This window comes from Oreochromis niloticus, linkage group LG7 (assembly GCF_001858045.2).
Source record: "Oreochromis niloticus isolate F11D_XX linkage group LG7, O_niloticus_UMD_NMBU, whole genome shotgun sequence".
Classification (NCBI taxonomy): Eukaryota; Metazoa; Chordata; class Actinopteri; order Cichliformes; family Cichlidae; genus Oreochromis; species Oreochromis niloticus.
The window spans coordinates 32,102,309-32,121,083 of record NC_031972.2 but is presented as its reverse complement, the minus strand read 5'-3'; the positions used below and the strand labels follow the sequence as shown (position 1 = coordinate 32,121,083).

At 38.1% G+C, this 18,775-nt stretch overlaps 1 protein-coding gene and 1 non-coding gene across 2 annotated transcripts; one reads left to right on the top strand and one right to left on the bottom strand.

Moving 5' to 3' along the window:
• Positions 1-1,789: 1,789 nt before the first annotated feature.
• spp1 (secreted phosphoprotein 1) lies at positions 1,790-9,437 on the top strand. The gene is made up of 8 exons (XM_005470464.3): positions 1,790-2,066; positions 5,533-5,604; positions 5,729-5,767; positions 5,852-5,926; positions 7,724-7,786; positions 7,882-8,013; positions 8,272-8,616; positions 8,776-9,437. Exons 2-8 carry the CDS (start codon positions 5,551-5,553, stop codon positions 9,190-9,192), a joined length of 1,125 nt encoding a protein of 374 aa, XP_005470521.1. The 5' UTR covers positions 1,790-2,066; positions 5,533-5,550; the 3' UTR covers positions 9,193-9,437.
• Positions 9,438-13,317: 3,880 nt separating this feature from the next.
• On the bottom strand, positions 13,318-18,559 carry LOC100703954 (uncharacterized). Its single transcript, XR_002062802.2, has 3 exons — positions 18,424-18,559; positions 18,116-18,192; positions 13,318-16,708 (listed from the first exon to the last, which is right to left on the bottom strand). It is a non-coding gene; the product is annotated as an uncharacterized LOC100703954 (transcript).
• Between the last annotated feature and the right edge of the window lie 216 nt (positions 18,560-18,775).

The following is an 18,775-nucleotide window of genomic DNA, read 5'->3' as shown; positions in this document are numbered from 1 at the left end:
TTGCACAGACAGAGCTATACCTGTAATGAGTTCCAATAAACATACACACAAAATACTGTAATTCCACTGCACCAGTGCCAACAACACAGGTTAAGAAGTTTAAATCAGTAACTTGAATAAGCTGAGGTGAAGGCAAGCACAAAGCTAGCAGCTACAACTCACTATGTTAGCACCAATCTGATTGTCAGTTCAATATATAATATTCAATTCAGTTGAATTTTGTTTGTATAACCCAGTATATATAAAAAATAATTTATACTTAAAGGTATATACTTTTACTCTGTTAGACACAAATAGAAAGCATGGAAAAAGAAAATAGACTTGGAACTAATAGAAGCAAAAGGCCGATATGATATTGATTTTTGCAGCAGATGATCTAAGTGGGAAATTTGGGATGTAAAAACACAATTATTCAGAAATCTAAAATGCTACAAGAGTATTTAGGAATTTATATACAAGTAACATAACTGGAATACAAAGTAGATCTGGTAAAGCTGGCATGATCTCCTCTCTGTTAATTACATTAGTCTCCAAGCACACAGGGCTAAAGACCATTCAGTGGACCATTCAGATACTCCTCAGTTAAACACTAAGCAGCAGTAGAACTGTGAAGATGTAAAACATATCAGAAAACAAGACCGTTTGGCTTCAAAGGAAAAGTTGCATCTTTTGAAACCTTTATTTTAAAGGTGACCTACACTCTGGTTTGTGTTTGTAAACATTAATGTCTTCCAAGCAACCACAGCAATCACAAGATGGTTTTGGTGACCGCTTTATGACCAGTATAATCTAGTGCCTACCAGCAACCTACAGGAAGCACTCGCCAATTGGTCAATTAATAATATAATATTACCTAATGAGCAGAGTTTGCCAAAGGGTTGCTGACCAGTCTTTAGGCCTGTGTGACTGAATAGGTTGCCCTCTACTGTGATAGTCTTTCGTGGGAAATCCAACAAAAAGAGCATTGCATTAACCTAGTCTACTTGAAATAAAAGAAAACATTATTTCAGCTCTGTGCGTACTAACCACCTTTTGGAGTCAGAATCAAGTGGCTACTAGAGAAACTTTGTGAATTCAAGTTTTGTACTTCCTAAAAAGTCTCATCCTCATATTGTAAATTTAGAACTCCTAAGATGGTAAACATGAGATACTGTGTATTTTGTCATAGATTGTTCTGACACTGTAAATTGTGCACAAAAGTGGAGCTTATGAAACTTCACAAACATATGAAAATCCCATGGTTCCAGCTTTTAAAATATTTTAAATACAACTTTGTTTTTGTTACTGTTATTGGAAATATAAATTATACTGATAACAATGTTAAAAATGTTCCTTTATTCATTATGCCACTAAATGTTCTCCCTTTTTGCTCTAAGCTGTTAACAGTCAGGTCTAGTTCTAACACAGAAATGTCTGCATACACAAAGGAAAAAAGTAGCACCTTTTGTTTGACAGTTTAAGACAAATCAGTCTGGTGTCACAGACAAATTGTTAATTATCCACAGAGACCTCAGTCAGATGATTTTGTTCTGTCTGTAAGGAAGCTGAATCACTGTCATGCCACCTACCACTATATGCTGCTGTTTTTAACCCAGAGCTTGTTACTACATATCCTTAAATTAACTACACACATAGTGAGCTTGTGTGTGCGTGAAAGAGAGAGGCTAAAAAACCAAAAACAAAACGCATTCATATGCTTCTGTCTGGGTTTCAAATGTCTGCATGCCTTTATCCACGTATTTGTCTTGTGTTCTGTGTGTGTGTCTGTGTGTATTTGCCCCTGACACCACCACAGCACACCACCAACCACAGGAAGAGTGGGAGAGAGAGGAGAGGTGGACACCATGGAGCGGTTAACCTCATGACATCACAAGCACTAAGATGATTGGCTGCTGCCAGAGGCTGGAAGGTTTATAAGCCGGCCGGTAGCCCTACTTTGAGCAGCATCATCACGGTGAAGCAAACAACATCCAGGCAAACCCAGGAGATAAACTAAAGACAAACCAAGTCTCTGTGTTTCTGCTGCAGCCGCCGAATCCCTGAAGCTTCCCTCAACTGCAGACAAGGTCAGAATGAAGTCATGACAAATGAACATTATATTTAATATATGAAGTGCTTGTCTGGTGTTTGTTAAATGCATTCCTAATGTTATGGTTAGAGGTGGGAAACTAGCTTAATGTTTATAAAAGCTCCTGAAAATGTGCTTCTTTTCTTTGTTTTGTTTTAGCTTGAAGAATGTATTATTACAATTTGGAAATCTGATTATCAGGTCCTTGACGATATCTGCTGCATTCTCCATTGCATGTCCAAAAGAATGTGGAGAGTCCTTTCCTGACTTTAGTATCCCCAAATTCTTAATGATAAAGCATTTAGCTATACTTTTGAAAACAGTGTGCTACCTGCTGCATTTTGCAGAAGACTTTCCTAGCTTTAAAATGTCAAAAAGACTCATAAAGAAACATCTTTTCTAGTCTGATATTTAAGAAACTGGCCGATTGGTACAGAAACCAATCCTTTATGAGAAAGTCCACTACATGTCATCATCTAACACCAGTGTTGTACATAACTAATTAAATGTTACAATGAGAGCAAATTGTCGTAGCCAAGTCAGAAATCATGTGGAAAGTTTTAAGCAAAAAGCATAGAGCAGTTGGAGCAGCAGATTAAAGCCTTTTTTGTTTTTAAACTATCACACTTGATGAACCGTTTAGGTGTCCACATACTTTTGCATATATATAGGATCTCTTTTAAAGAAACTTGTTTGTAAAATGACATTATTTTTTTCAATTTTACTATTTTTAATTTCACTATTTTCCCCATAATTAAGCACTAAATGTTAAAATTTTTGAATGGTTTTAATAGGTAAATGTCTTTTGTTTAGCAAATAAGAAACAAAAAAAGACATTTGTAATGTAATGGTGTAAACAGCCCATTCTTTGGAAGAAAGAGAGATTTCTAACAAAATCCATTCTAGCTTAGTTTTTTTTATTCATATTGAAATGACCTTGTCAGGAATTTAAATCAGTGCAGAGCAAACTGATAATAAACCCACAAGAGAGTTTGGTTATCCACTGTGCAGTTTATTGCAGTAACTTATGAGAGTTTGAAATACTGTCTGTGATTGGTTGGAGTCTGTGCAGCTCTTTGATTGGTTTGCCACCAAGGATAGGAAGAGGAAGCTGTGGGCAACAGGAAACTAACCCAGTGTTGACAAACGACATTGACAACACTCATACCCACAACAATGCACTGCCAGCTTAAACTTTTGCTGTTAAATATATTTTTGTCAGATATAAATTAAAAAAAAAATCAAAATAATTGCACATTTGTCTCTACTTCCTCTCAATCTTCTGCTTTTCTTAAACATATATTGATTAATCACTAAGCATATTTTAGTCTGGTTCGATCTTCAAAGAATAACCTGTGTAACTAGATTCAAGATCTTTTCTTACTTCGAACAATGAAAACTGTTTACCACAGACAGTTTTAAATGATGGATGGACAAATTGAGACCTGAAAAAAGTCCTTAGCAACACAGACTGGGGCAATTAAGAGAATCATATCAGCCCTCTTGCACTAATCATCTTCTTCACTCTGAATATTTCTTCATTCCAACTTTCTTGCTGCTATAAATCCTAGGTAAACATTTTCAAGTAAAAAGAGCATAGCTTATCTAAAATTCACAACTGGTTCCTCGTATACTTTCACATGGTTTTTTAGGGTGCTTAAGAAAATTACAAGCATTGTAAGTTAATGCAATATTAGACGAACAAGTGTTTTATTAAACCCAGTTTGTCTCTGAGATGCCAAAAGTTTGAAAAAAGTACCGGTCACCGGAAACCTGCACCAACCCCAAGAAAAACGCTACAGTTTCAGAGCTCACACAGCATGTAACTCCCCATTAAACCACAATGTGTGTTGTTTTTTTAAAAAATTGTTGGTTTTAATTTAATGAATAAGATAGATGAAACATGTAAGTTGCCTTTAAAATTGCTGGCTGATAGGTTACAATTAACCCTGCTTCGACTCTTTAAGCTAAGCTAACTCTTAGCATCACTTGTGTGTACAGTTCTAAGAGCAGTATCAAACCTCCTAAACACAACAGCAATAAACCCAACACCTAACCTAACCGTAACCCGAAAACCAATTCTGAAATCCTAAAAAAAGCTATTTATAAAAGTAAAATCAAAATCAAACTGTCCTCACTTTAAAGGTCTAAAGCAGTGGTCCTCACCAAGATAGAAAAACAAGAACAATATACACACTTAAAGTTACTTCCATTGCACATGTGCATATGTGGTTGCTTTTCATGCAAAATCAGCACTTATTTCCCAAGCAGCCCAAGTTACACTTAGAAAGGACAGAACAAAAATGTCCATGCTTTCAAGGTCTGAAACATAATCCTCACACAGTGCGATATACAAAAATACACACATACACAGCTACAATTACTGCCACCATACATATGAGGTTGTTTTAACTTAGTCGTGAAACCAGTCCAGACAGTAAAGAACAAAAATGTCTTCATTATACTTTATTCTCTAGGTTTAAGGCTAAAACTTGTTCTCATAAAGAATAAAAAAAAATACATGCACGCATACAGCGACAGAGGCATCTGACATTATGCAGTTGCGCTGTGGCTTTCCATTTATAACTTAGTGAATTACACACTATAGGAAAAGTCCATCATTAAAGATAAGCACTTAGGCTGTTCCTCCCACAGCAAACACCAACATTAAGGCTTGTTAAAGAACATGATGAGAAAAGAGAAGAAGGAACTAAATAACATGAATTAAAAGTCAAATCTACTTTATTTAATGACAACAAAGACAAACCAACAATGAAATAAACCCATTAACTAAATGATCCACATTGCTGCATTGGCTGCGCTTTATTTTTTGGCTCAGCCCCATGTACACCACCCTGCTACTGTAAAGTGTTTATTGAGCCTAGACTGAAAATAGTCCTCTACAAAAACACAAGAAGCATCACAGAATAATTCATAGTATTGCAAACTAGACTCAGGCAGTAGAAAATTCAAACAAAGTCATTTCTCTCAAATGTTCTCAAACAAAATGAGCCTCCTTCTAAATGGTACCTGTTATTTTTCTCCTGTCTTTTTTTTGGGCCCAAAATTAGTTATGAGCCGCCTGCTCATAGTTTGAAAAACCACGCTGCAGAGTGATGTGACTTTCCTGCTGTGATGACAGAGAAAATGTTTTACTGTATCGAACTGAGTCGTCAAAGGCACATAGCTCTCTTTAGCTCTGTAATTAAGGCCTTAATGACTCCCTAGGACATACCAAGGACGGTTAACAGTCATGTCACTGTACAGCCTCCGCTTTTAGGAAGGAATCTGGGTGAGAGGCTGACATGTCATTGTGTTTCCTGTGAAGTTATGGCTTTCAGACGAATATTTTGGTGCCGAGCGCTGTGTATCATGATTATGTTTTATTGTTTTATTGTGCTGTGCAATGATGCTTCATTGTGTGACTTCAAGTTGCGTTTTTTCTGGCTTTCTCCTCCAACCAGGCATCAAACTGTGAGACAATGAAAGTGGCTGTTGTGTTTGTTCTGCTCTTCGCCACAGTTCTCTGCCGGCCGGTGAGACACTTTTGTCAAATCAAAACTACACCCAGATTAAAAATAGATAAATAAACTGAGAACATAACATGTTTTATCATGCCATTTTGTCATAAATTTCACTCTGGTGCCTTTGTTTTTCTAGGCAAGAAAACTTTCCAGTTCAGAGAGCTCTGAGGAAGCGGTAAGTATTCCCAGAGAGGCTGGTGGGAGGTGGGAGGTGGTGAGAGAAAGAGTGAGACAACCATGATGTTTTTCTCCTCCACAGGTGAGACGACCAAAACCTCCAGCGCTCAGAAAACAGGCGCCCGTGGTTCTTAAGGCTCGCCCCCCACCTGTGCAGGTAAAATATTCATTTTTTGTGTCCATTTATCATTTTTCCAGTTTGCTCTCCTCTCATTCTTTCTTCTCTCCTATCTTCCCTCCAGTATCTTCTGCTTTTGTCCTTGCAGTAATGGTTCTCCTCTAATTCTCTGCTGTCTGCGCTGTCAGCCACTTTCACTTACTCACTTAAATCTTACAAGGCACATATGTGATATTTGATAACAAAGCCTATACAAAGCAAAGGTTTTATAGGAATTTAACAATATTTTACTACATGTTTTAATGTGTCACGGGTTCAAAATATTGGGGATGGATACAGGAGGAAAACCAAAATAACAACACTGGTCCGGCCGGGTCAAGTCAAACGATGATTTTAATGCACACGTGTGGGAGATGGGACACTGTACGCAGACAGCACCAGATCTCTCTCCGAAAACCACACAACAATAGTTTTTATGAACATCAGGGTATTGGAACGCCCCCTCATGCGTAAAGTAGGTACAATACAATCAATGTTGACAACTTTTAACACATTAAAAGAACATCTTCTTCCCGAGGCCAGATCCTTCCCAGTAATCTTCTAACTCTGCTTATCCCCTGGAACAAACAGTCTCTCCTGCAAGCATAATCAAACAGCTACAAGGCTTTGCAGATTGTTATTTAAATATTTGAACTCTCCCCTCTACACGAGTTTAACTACTGCTTGTGTGTGTGCGTGTGTGCCTCGTCCTCAGCATTCACTCTGTCTATAAGGACAGAGGCCAACTCTGCATGTGTGCAATAACCTAACTGAAACCATACATGTAGTCTGTTGAATAAATGTTCTAATCAAATGCCACTACTCAAAGCTTAATAAAAAGAGTATAAATGAATAAAGGATAATGATGAATAACATGATATCTGTGTTTTGTAAGCATGTGCGGCCTTCTACGCTCTACGTCACTTCCCTCAATAGATCAGCCAGACATCCGGCTGACTGTAGCTTTTAACCCTTACTGACATGAGCACAACTCCATAATAAGCACCAAGCGGCAATATGTATAAAGATGATCATGGTTACACCTGTAATGAAAGATTATATGATTATACCAACACCTGTAAATAGAAGATTAACATGAGGTTATAACAATCACTGTAATACAAACGTTAATGTAATGTCAATAGCTTCAATAAATGCTTTAATGCAATGCTTATTATATGATTCTAATGTAATGATAAAATAACAGTAAAATATCTCTTCTCAATTGTTACATTGTTTAAGTACAGTAAAAGTGTGCAAGTATAATCAGGCAAATGTCAGAGTAATGCAGAAAAGAGATCAACTGATTATTAACGTTTAATAACTGCTCAAACACAATTACCAGTAATAAGTAATATGAACAATGTAAATTATAAAAGGGAAGGTACAATATCTTGAACACACCAATATATTAACAAGGGGCAAAGCATCATAGTTTTAGATGCACTTCATCTGTGGCTATGTGCTACTGGTAGCTGGAGTTTAGTGAGACTACGGGTGAAATCTTTGTTATACAGAGCAGAGAAAAGCAGGAGAACTAGCATTTTTAACCTTGTAGTTCAACAGCTCATAAAAACAGAAACATTCTTCTTCAATCATTTTATTCTGATTTTAGCTGTGAAGTAGAGATGCAACCTTTAAATAATCTCCTCTTGTTGGGTTCAGCTTAAAGTACAAATTTTATAAAAGCAATGAAAGAAAACTAAAGGACGATTTAAAAGATTCTTTCTTCCAAAGAAAGGACTCTTTATAGCAATGATGATTAATCACATTCATTGCACTTCTTCCATCTTGCAGAATGTTGTAGCAGCTGCGGCTGCTGGTTCAGATGAGAGCGCAGAAACTTCGGAAGAGGAGGAGGTGAGAGATGAGCAGAGATCAGAACAGTGATCATTTATGTTACAATGCATTTATTGTTAAACTCCTATAACATTGTGCTTTAATGGTTGTTGCAGCATCAGCAGCAGGTGGCAGCCGAGGCTCTACCTGAAGTCAAATCTGTCGTCACAGACACAACTTCAGATTCGCCCTCAGTTAACACGCAGGACAGTGAAGACGGTGATGATGATGATGAAGCAGAGGAGAGTGTGAGTAAAAACATCCTGTGAAAACATTTTCATTACTTCTTTAAATAACAAAAAGTTATTATTTCAAACAATTAGTCTGATGTGTGTCACATTTCTCAAGCTTAAGTTTAGATATTTGTGTCAATAAAAAATTTTAATATAAAATGCCTTTCAGCCATGCCGATGAAGATGTGACGATTTAAAGTAAACTACTGGAAAATCAACGGAATTTTTGCCATTGCTATCTCTGACAGCTCAACTCCCATATCTTGTCTACAGGAAAAAGAGGAAGAGGAGGAGGAGGATGAATCCAGCGACAGCTCAGAGTCTGGTGAGTCCTCCACGCCTGCTCCTTCTACAGTAGCCCCCGTGGTTGTCACAGAGACACCGGCCCCTGAGCCGACTGATGACTCCATTGTGGCCACCGTCGTCACCGATACAGCCCGCGGTGACAACCTGGGAGGCTACCCCAGCGAGTACAAGTCCATCGTCTATGTGGAGGAAAAATCCTACCACAAGGCTCCCGGGCCCTACAAGTCCTATGAGTTTGTGGACACAGGAAAGAAGACAGCCTATTCAATGACCGACGGCAATGAGGTGGAGAAGCTGCCAAAGGTGTATAAGGTACAGTTAGCTTTATCAATTTCTGAAAGACTGAACCAGAATTGGTCCTTAAAGTTAGCAGAATCCCTAACCCTCATTTTAGATTACTGCATTAAAAATTAAAAATATAATGTTGATAAATATGCACACTAACCCTCACATCTCTTCTTTGACCTCTAGACTATTTATGTCAACCCTGAACTCCTGGAGGAAGACACCAGCACCCCTGAGGTGGAGAGCCAGGGTCTGGATGCCTCCTCTGGCACATCTCAGGACCCGGACCCCCGCCAGGCCGATCTTGCAGAGGAAGAGGAGAGCACCAGCACCAGTGACCCCACCACCAGTGAGAGTGAAAGCAGCAGCACCCCAGAGGAAGAAGAGGAGGAGGAGGAAGAGGAGAGTGCCAGCACCACCAGCGATAGCACCAGTCAGGAGGCCGAAGACGAGGAGAGCCAGAGCAGCGAGGAGGCTACAGCCACACCTGGAGCTGCTGACGCTGACTCCGATGAGAGTGACAGCGCTGAGAGTGACTCTGATGAGGAAGGGGCGGCACCTGACATCACCACTGACATCCCGGCAGTCATCACTGCCAAATAAGCCCATCTAGGAAATAGAGTGGGCGGTGGTGTCCGAATCACATAATGTGTGCACACTGCATCCAGGTGCAAAGAGCCCCCTCCCGAGCCCTTTTCCCCTGCAGGGTCCAATAGGGATGACCAAGGCTGAGTTATTATTGACTCATGTTTTCAGCTGATATTTCCATGAAAATCTGTGCATCATCTAAAAAAGCACATGTGTTTTGCTCTCTAGGGTTTTGGCTAAATAAACCATTAACGCCTTTATCCTGTGGTCCTTGTAAATCTCATCTTTGATCCAGTAGGGGAAAAGAAGTTAATTGAACTTTAAAAATGACGACTGCTACCTGTAACAGGAGGTTGACCGACCTCATGATCTTTGCCCCTTCCCCTTCTCCCTTCTCTTCCAGCAGGGTACAAGGTCAAAACTGATAAAGAACAAAAATGATGACAAAGTTGAGTCCTCTTGTCTACACTAGCACAAAACTGCCATTTACCATTAATTAATAACTGCAATACGCAAACATACAAAGTTCTTATGCTTAATAAATAAATGCAAATGCACATTGTATATTTAAATACATTAGTAATACTTGTAATCATTTTGAAAATAATCAAATTTAAAACTGACATTAAGTCACACATTTGCTGCCAGTGTGGCTTAGCTTTTTGCTCGCTAACATTACATTTTGCTGGTGTAGAAAAAAGGATCCAGGCAAAGAACAAAAAAAAATCTTCTAGTGCAGGGTTCAATCAGATATAGATACAGTACACACATACAGACAACAAGGCCCTGTTTATTTGCACAGTTGCTACCTACACTACATGTTGTTTGTCCCATGTTGTTTACTGTAATGTATCATAATGTACCATTTCTAAAATATTAATAAAGTTCTTTTTCATAAAAAAAACTATGTTGGTTGTGTAAGCATAAACACTAATTGGAAGTTTACCGCATAGTCCTGTGAAAAAGTTTACACAAGACTCTATGTGGTGAAAAACTAACTGCACGCCAAGAACTGGCATTAGCAGCAAAAACTTCAAGTAATGATTTTATATATGACTTGATCAGTATCTCACATCATTCCCCCCAACACTTCTTTACAACATTGATCCAGTTTATTTAGGGTTGCAGGCATTCATTTATGAACAGCTCTGTTGAGGTCCCATGGCTACAAAACAAACCAAAATCATCACACTTCCACCGCCATGCTTGACAGCTGGTTTGAGGTCTTTGTTTTGATATGCTGCGTTTGGTTTTCACCAGATGTGGCGCTGTGGATTCTGGCTGTGGATACGGATTTGCAAAACATCTCTGCTTCACAAGGAGTGGTTCTAGAAGTTCAATTTGATTCAGTTCAATTCAATAATATTAAATAATGCTAAATCACATACAAGGTCATCTCAGGGCACCTTGTATTGTTATATTGTAACGGCCCCACAACAATACAGAGGCAACCCCAACAATCAGAAGATCCCTATGAGCAAACAATTTGAAGTCTTTTACACATGACTGTTATGTTGATAAATACAGTAAGCAAGGCAACAGTTATGTACAGAAATACAAAATTATTAAAGTGCAGAAAAGCAGATATCGTGAACAGCTGAAAGGTTTTGTAGAATTGATTCCAGTCGTTTAAAGGGAACAACCTTAAAAATTAATGTCACTCATGTCTGTGTGGTAACTTTGATGCTGACGCCTAACAAGGACTGAAAAATATTCTCATAAACAAGGGAATCTGAACAGCTGACTCTTTCAGTCAAATTGAATGTTAAACTACACAAACCGCAATCTTTAATACTGCTCAACTTTAAGCTTTAATCAAATGTTAATGGCTTATATAAAATTTTAATGGGCAATATAAAAATATATATAAAAAAATAAGTTACATAACAATTTACTCCTCATGCAGTATTTATGATTCAAGAGAGAAATTAGCTATAGTACTAATCCCTGATTGGTTGGTCTTGCTCCCTGGTGGGCTATGAAATACACATTTTTCTTCCCCACAATAACAACAAACCAGTAACTGCAAAGTTAATAGTTAAAAGTGTTTATGTATTATTTGTAACATCAATGCATAATTCAGCTAGTGTGTAATTGTGATTTTTGGTACTGAAATAATGTTTTGTTAATTTTCCCCGTTTCTTTAGAAGTTAAATCATGAAGTCAAAGCCTGGCCCAGAATGTACCCTGATGCAGTGTATAGGCTGAAATGTGAAAGACTGTTTACCCAGACTTCACCTTCCATTCTGTTTATGTTCTACTGTCTGTCAAAAGAGTTATACACACATTTAAACACATGTGCAGACACATAAATGCAGACTTTAGGCAGATTGCAGGGTATCATCAGTTCTCCCGACTACAGCCGTGAAGATCCTCAGGCAAAAAGACAAGAAAATAAAAAATAAAATAAAGTGTGATGCTGTGCTTGTCAAGACTGTGAGCTGCATGATGTTGAGAAATGTACAGTGCAATACTGAAACCAGACATCTTATTACGCACAGAGTGGAAAACCCTTCCAAACAGGCTCAAATTAACAAGAACATCGGCAATTTCACTATTCTCTTAATAAAAAAAAAATCAGATTTATTCTTAAATTTATAAAAAAGGTTCTGGCTACACTATATACATATGAACAGTATTAACAGAAAAAATATATAAAATGTACAAATATACAATACGATGTTAAAAAAATGTAAATATGTAAATAAATAGTGTTTTGTATATACAGTTCAGGTTATTGCACATAGAATTTAGTATTGCACAGTGCTGATATATAGAGGAACATGGGAAAATGGGGGGTGGGAGAGTGTTATCGGTGCATATATGAGTTAAGGGTGGTTATGGCAATTGGGAAAAAACTGTTCTTGAGTCTGTGGGTCTTTGTGCTGATGCACCTGTAGCGCTTCCCTGAGGGAAGCAGGTTGAACAAGTTGAAACCAGGGCGGGAACAGTCTTTGATCATTTTTCCTGCTCTGCTGGGACAGCGGGAGGAATAAATGTCCATCAGGGAGGGGAGAGGGCAGCCGATGATCTTCTGTGCTGCCTTGACTACACTCTGAAGCCTCGCTCTGTCCGCTTTAGTGCAGCTGCCGTACCATACAGTGATGCAGTAGGTTGGCAGGCTCTCAATGGACGAGCGGTAGAAGGTCAGCGGCAGGTTGGAGTCCAGCTTGTACTTCCTGAGAACCCTCTCCACACACTCCCCGTTGATGTATAGTGGGGCTAAGTCAGTGCTGTGCCTCCTGAAGTTGACAATGAGCTCTTTGGTTTCCTTAGTGTTCAGTGCCAGGTTGTTTTCTGAACACCATGCTGACAACTTCAGGACTTCCTCTCTGTAGTCTGCCTCGTCTCCCTTTGAGATGAGTCCGACTACCTTGGTGTCATCAGCAAACTCAATGATGAGGTTGTTGTTGTGGGTTGGACTGCAGTTGTGGGCATAGAGAGAATACAATACCTGGCAATACCTGGAAAACAAACAAACTAACAAACAAACTGACTAACTACGAATTTTAAACAAGAAATTTCAACAATTTTTGTCAGCATTTAGTTTTTCGACCAATTTTCTGGTTAAAATGTAGTTAATTGAATTTATTTATTTATGTGTTAAATGCAGCACATCTGGGAACTATGGATGATGAGAAAGTGGGAAGCCCCTCAAGGAGATGAAGGCTGGAAGCTAAAATTAGGGAAGGATGAACTGAGGTGCAGAAGACAACATGACGTCCATAACTGAGGTTCTAGAAACTGTCACTAGGCTGAAGAGATATACCAGAGATATATATGTTTGTGTGTTTGTGTATGAATATGTTAAAACTAATTCAGACAGTATTTGAGCTAGCACAGAAGCTTGCACGGGCTTGCTCTATTTTATCTATTAGATTTTTAACAATCCTTTGCTCCATGTCTCCAACAGACAGCCAGGCGTTCTCAGTTGCAGATATAAAAATCTGTAATTTTCTTTCTTTTCTTTTTTTTTTTTTTTATTTTTTTAGCCCATTTAGCTTCAGGTTAGTTTTGGTTTATTGTGTCATTTTTCCCAGTGCATCTCTTTTACTGTTATTATTATACTCTTGATGTCATGGTTGGCTGTGTGGGAGGCAGGAAAAAGGAACCAAGATGCAGGACTCTCGGAGACAGGACTGAAACTCAAAGCGCAACTTTTATTGCTGGAAAAAATGCTTTATAAATTAAACTTACCAACAAACAAAACCAAAACTCTGAACAAAGGTGCTAAGAACAGAACACAGACAAAGAAACTGAACAGGCACAGGAGGCAAACACACAGCATGTAGAGGGTACAACACAACAGAGAGCACAGGAAAACACAGGGCTTATATACACAGGGGAGTAATCAGGGAATGGGCAACAGGAGGGAGACACAGCTGGGAGAAATTAGGCTAACGAGACAGAGGAGAAGTAAAACTGAACACACTGACATGAGACATGAACTTTCAAAGTAAAACAGGAAACAAGAAACAATTCACAAAGACGCAGACTGAGAAACACGGACTTTACACAGAGGGACACACAGGCAGAGAAGACTAAGCACAGAACTAAACCTATACTAAACATGAGGGCAAGAGAACAAAACCTAAACCAGAATAATAATACTCAACACAGGATAGCTAAAGAATCACAACATAAATATAATGAACATAATCTAGAAAAACACCAAAATACAAGAAACCGAAAAAGCAGGGTCAAAATGAACCAGAACCATGACACTTGAATATTGTTTGCTATTAGAATTTTGAATTTATTGCCCTACTTCATATTAGATTATTACCATCACCCCTTTTGTTATTGTTAATTTGTGTTTTAAATTATATTTATTATTTCTTTGATCATTTTACTTGCAGATTTGACTCTGCACACCATCCTAACGGCCTCTGCCAAAAACTGAATTCCTCAGCTAACAGAAACTGTAATAATTAACCATTCCCACTAGATGGAGCTAGATAGGTTGTTGTTATAGCTCAATGCTGAGCTTCTTATCCACCCAGCTAAGACAACCCTATTTTGGTTCTTGATGAGTAATCCAGGCATCACACAAAGAGACAGAGAGGCATTAGTAGGCTAATATTCTTTCTTTCTTTTTTGCTTTATTCCCTAAAATCTCTAGATTAACATAAAAAAACAGATTCCATTAATCTATTTTTGTTCTCTGTGAATTTAAAAATTCAATTAGCCAAATTGTGTCTGTTCTTTGAATTTTTGTGGTGATAAATTGTCATTTATTGCACATTCCTAAGGATAAAGGGATAAACTACAAATAAAAGCATTTTGCAAAAAGTATTTACTTATTTACAAAACTCTTATGCTATGAGTCACAATTAGCATGCAATTGGACCTTCACATCTGATTTCACAACAAAGCCTTTCAAGATGGTCCTAACGAAACTTTGTTAACTAATGCATGATGTCCATAGAGCCTCAGCCACTTTTTATACAATTACAATTAAACAAAGAATGCTTTCAGACACATAAATGATTGTTTATTGGGCCCAAATGCATTCTGCAGCAGGACAACGACCCCAAACACACAGCCAACGTCATTAAGAACTATCTTCAGGATAAAGAAGAACTGGAAGTAATGGTTCGGCCCCCACAGAGCCCTGATATCAACATCATCGAGTGTGTCTGGGATGAAGAGACAGAAGGATGTGAGGATGCCTGCATCCACTGAAGATCTGTGGTTAGTTCTCCATGAAGAATTGTTGCTGTTCTGATGGCAAAGGGGGGTCACACCAAATATTGATTTGATGTAGATTTCTCTTTTGTTCATTCACTGCATTTTGTTGATTGATGAAAAATAAATGATTAACACTTCCATTTTTGAAAGCATTCTTTGTTTATAGCATTTTTTCTCACCTGCATAAAACGTTTAATTTAAGAATTTAACGATTATACACACATGACTGTATTTTTTTTTCTGTATTTCTGTATTTTTTTCTGTAAAATCAGCAGTTGTTATATAATCAGGCATATTAGGTCCAAACAAGTCCAAAGCAGTATAAAACAGACACAAATCAGCAACATTTAGGTGTTTTTTTGCCTCTCTGTTCTACATTTAATCTGTGAAAATGTACATTTATAGCGTGCAATTACAGAACCCCACTGTGGTAAGGACTCTTCACCAGCATGTACAGACAACAGACAAGAGCTGACACGGCACACCCTCCCCAGTCTATAAACACACTGCTGAGGGATACATATTCTGGATACCTCATGAAGAGAAATAACCTTTTGTTGTTGTTTTGTAAAATTTAATCAGTAACCATCGCTGACCTGATGTTTTTTTCTGCTTGGCCACACATCTTTAGACTTTCAACATATCAGCAGATCTTTCCAGAAAACCTGAAGTTAACTTTATTTTAGCACACTGTAAGAATTGTCCTCAAAGCTGCAATAAAGATGCAAACAGAGTATTTTCATGTAATATAATTAAATATTTAAGTGCTTTTGTTTATATGAAATATGCTATGAAGCAATAGCTTTTACCTAAAAACTGCAGGTCATCCACTCCATTTCATACGACTAAACAGCAGCGAAAGATTAAGACTTTATCTTAATGTACATTTAGTAGCACACACACACACACACACACACATATATGTGTGTGTTATGTCTATAATGTTAATTTTGAATTGACATTATAGACATTACAATGTTAATTCAAAATTGGCTTTAAGAAAGTACTGCCTTATCATCATGCCATCACATTCTCTGCCCTGTTATTTTGACAAACTATTTTGACTTCTAAATTTGAGATGTAAGAAGCCCCTTAATTCTGCTGGGTGCATGCTAAAAAGGGGGAGTTAAAAGGTAACACAACCTTTGTTACTTCTTCAAGGGAAAAACATGGATTCAAAATAATTTAGCATCCTATTGGGACTTCTCATTCTGTACATGTTTTAAAGAATCAGATTTCATTGTATATGTCCAACGTTTCTCACTTTAAACCAACTTTTTATTGTTGTCTTTCTAAGTTACTGCAACATACAAAGCAGAGTTTTGATTGTGATGATCTGATACCAGTCAAATGAGTGCACAAGCACTTCTTTTTTTAAAGCCATTTTTAGATACAAGCAAAAGAATTTATAAAAAAGCAAACTGTACGGCTCTCGTTGTCTGACTGTTGCTCAGTTGTCTCCTCTGTTGTCAGTAATGGGAGCTGCTGTTGGAATCAGCACCGTAAAGCACTGATCGCATGTTGGTGTGGCATTGACAGATGGGGTTGGCGTTGCTGGCGGGGGCGTCGTCTTCATCACAATTGGTTGTTCAGTGCCCATTGTGCTTACTTCAGGAGGGAGTGTACTCCCCTCTTCAACGGGTGTCGTCGCAGTCGAGGTCGTGACTGGCGTGGTCACTTTGGAAGACTCCTCGGAGGAAAATCCCCCCTCCTCAGATGATTGACTTTCTGAAGATTCGCTGGAACTCATGGAGTTGGAATCGTCCCCAGTGAACCTGTGATGGAAATGTTGCATTTTGTGGTCGGGAATATCGGCATCATGATGCCTTCTGAAAGCCATCTGTGTTGGAAAAACCAAATAACACAGACAATACCCTCAGATTCTGTCAAATAAGCACATTGTTTTTTGTTTTTTTTCATTTAAGTACTTGTTTAGCAGAAAAATATAATTTTAATGATGGTGTTTAAAAGGTTTAAAAACACTTTTAATTTAGCCCCACAATTTGCCAGAACATTAATTTTATGTCCCTTAAAGTTACAGAGAAATGTTTTAAAAATGATCCAGCAACAACCGTTATTCAACACGGACTTCTTACACGCCACTGTCACATTTGGAAGAAAACATCATTCAGTGAGAAAATATCCCAACAAAGACCAAATGTATGAATAGAATTTTTCATTCAGGAAAGGTTATAAATTAAAAAGATGGAAAATGACCTTACTGTGATATAAGCTGAGGATAAATGGCGCGAGGAGGAAGTATCATACAATAAATGGAAATTTTCAAACAAATATTTCAAATAAGTGTTTTTTATTCATAAAAAATGGAGATTGAAACTGGTTGAAATCCAGTAAACAATCCAAATGCTCAAATAGACTAAAATCCTTTGCACATAATCATATTTGTTTTATAAATACATTTGCGTGCTGTTGGATGTGTGGTTTGGGAGTATGTAGGCTGTAATTGTTTGGATGACAGTGTCATCCCAAATCATAGCGTGTATAATCAAGATGGACATATCCGCTGTGACGTCGCCCACTGGTTTGTGAAATCCCGCCTTTAAGCCTTGTGGCTGAGCACTGTGCCTCTTCCCATCTTGGTGTTTTGAAACAGGATGGGATGAGGGTTGATCTGCTCATAAAACCAAGGGATACACGTCCGTATGATAGCTATGCTCAAATTACAGAGTAGATCAGCACAAAGTAATTCACTGAGCAAGCTTCACTTTTGTGTTTAAACCAGTGGTTCAAACCTTAAAATCACCAGCAAAGTACATCTGACTTCTTTTTGAAACCAATGGAGTCACTCCCCACTGTTCATTTGAAGGACTGCAGACTGATGTCATGTTTCAGACCATGACCTATGCCAGTAGACACTATGCATCCCAAAGTGTTGGCTAGTTTAATCAACTAATTACTCAAGTTGAGGGTCAGACACCCCAAGGGGCACAAAATCTGGGTGGTTGTGACACGATGGGCAGACTAAAAGAACAAATTTAAAATCATTATTTTGCACATTTTCTATACAATCTTTAACTACTTAGGGTTTTTTTTAGCTTACTGTAACTTCGACAAATTGGTAGAAATCTATGAAATGTGGTGGAGTTCAAGTGAAAAGTGGAATAAAATGGAGAAACTCGAGTAAAATATAAGTATCTCAAGTATCTCAAGTTGACAGAGATGGGGAGAAAACAGCGTGAGTGAGGAAGATAAGAGAAGTTTGTGGTTCGTTTGCAGGTTGACTTACTGGCTTAGCAGATGTTGTTGTAAGAAGGGCGATGACGAGGGCGGTTTTCAGAAGTTCCATTTTTGATTGATTGCTGTCTGTGAAGGAGGGAAACCACAGAAAAAAACAGTCACACAATCCAGAAACAAGACACTGTGACAGGGTGGGCATGACGGATGTACACCGAAACGTGTTATAAATAAAATTAAAATTTAATTAAAAGTTGCTCATAGAAGCAGTTATCATCATCAAATTTTATAAAGTATGCATTAAAAAACAAAATACAATCTGTTAAAATAAGAAGAAGAAGAAGAAAAGAAAAAACTCACCACTTTCTGGTCTGTAGTTTATAAATTCTTTTAAACCCTCTGTAAAATCAATCCAACTCTGTGCTGCTGTTTGTTGTTTATCAGTGTTCAAAGGTGTGTGACTTCAGTGGAGACTGTGGCTCATATATACCGCCTGGCAGAGAGGCTGGGCTGGGCATGGCTGTGACGAGGACCTGAGACAAGGATTGAGTAATACTGTTTTTTCCCAGGGCCAGAGTGAAAGGGGAGGGCCAGGACAGAAGGGTTTTAGCACATTGTACCTCACCAAAATGCTAGTAAATTAGCACTGAGATTATTTATCGTGTCTGCTGAGTTATGAGCTTTACTGGCAATGCTTGCGTTGTTTTGATGA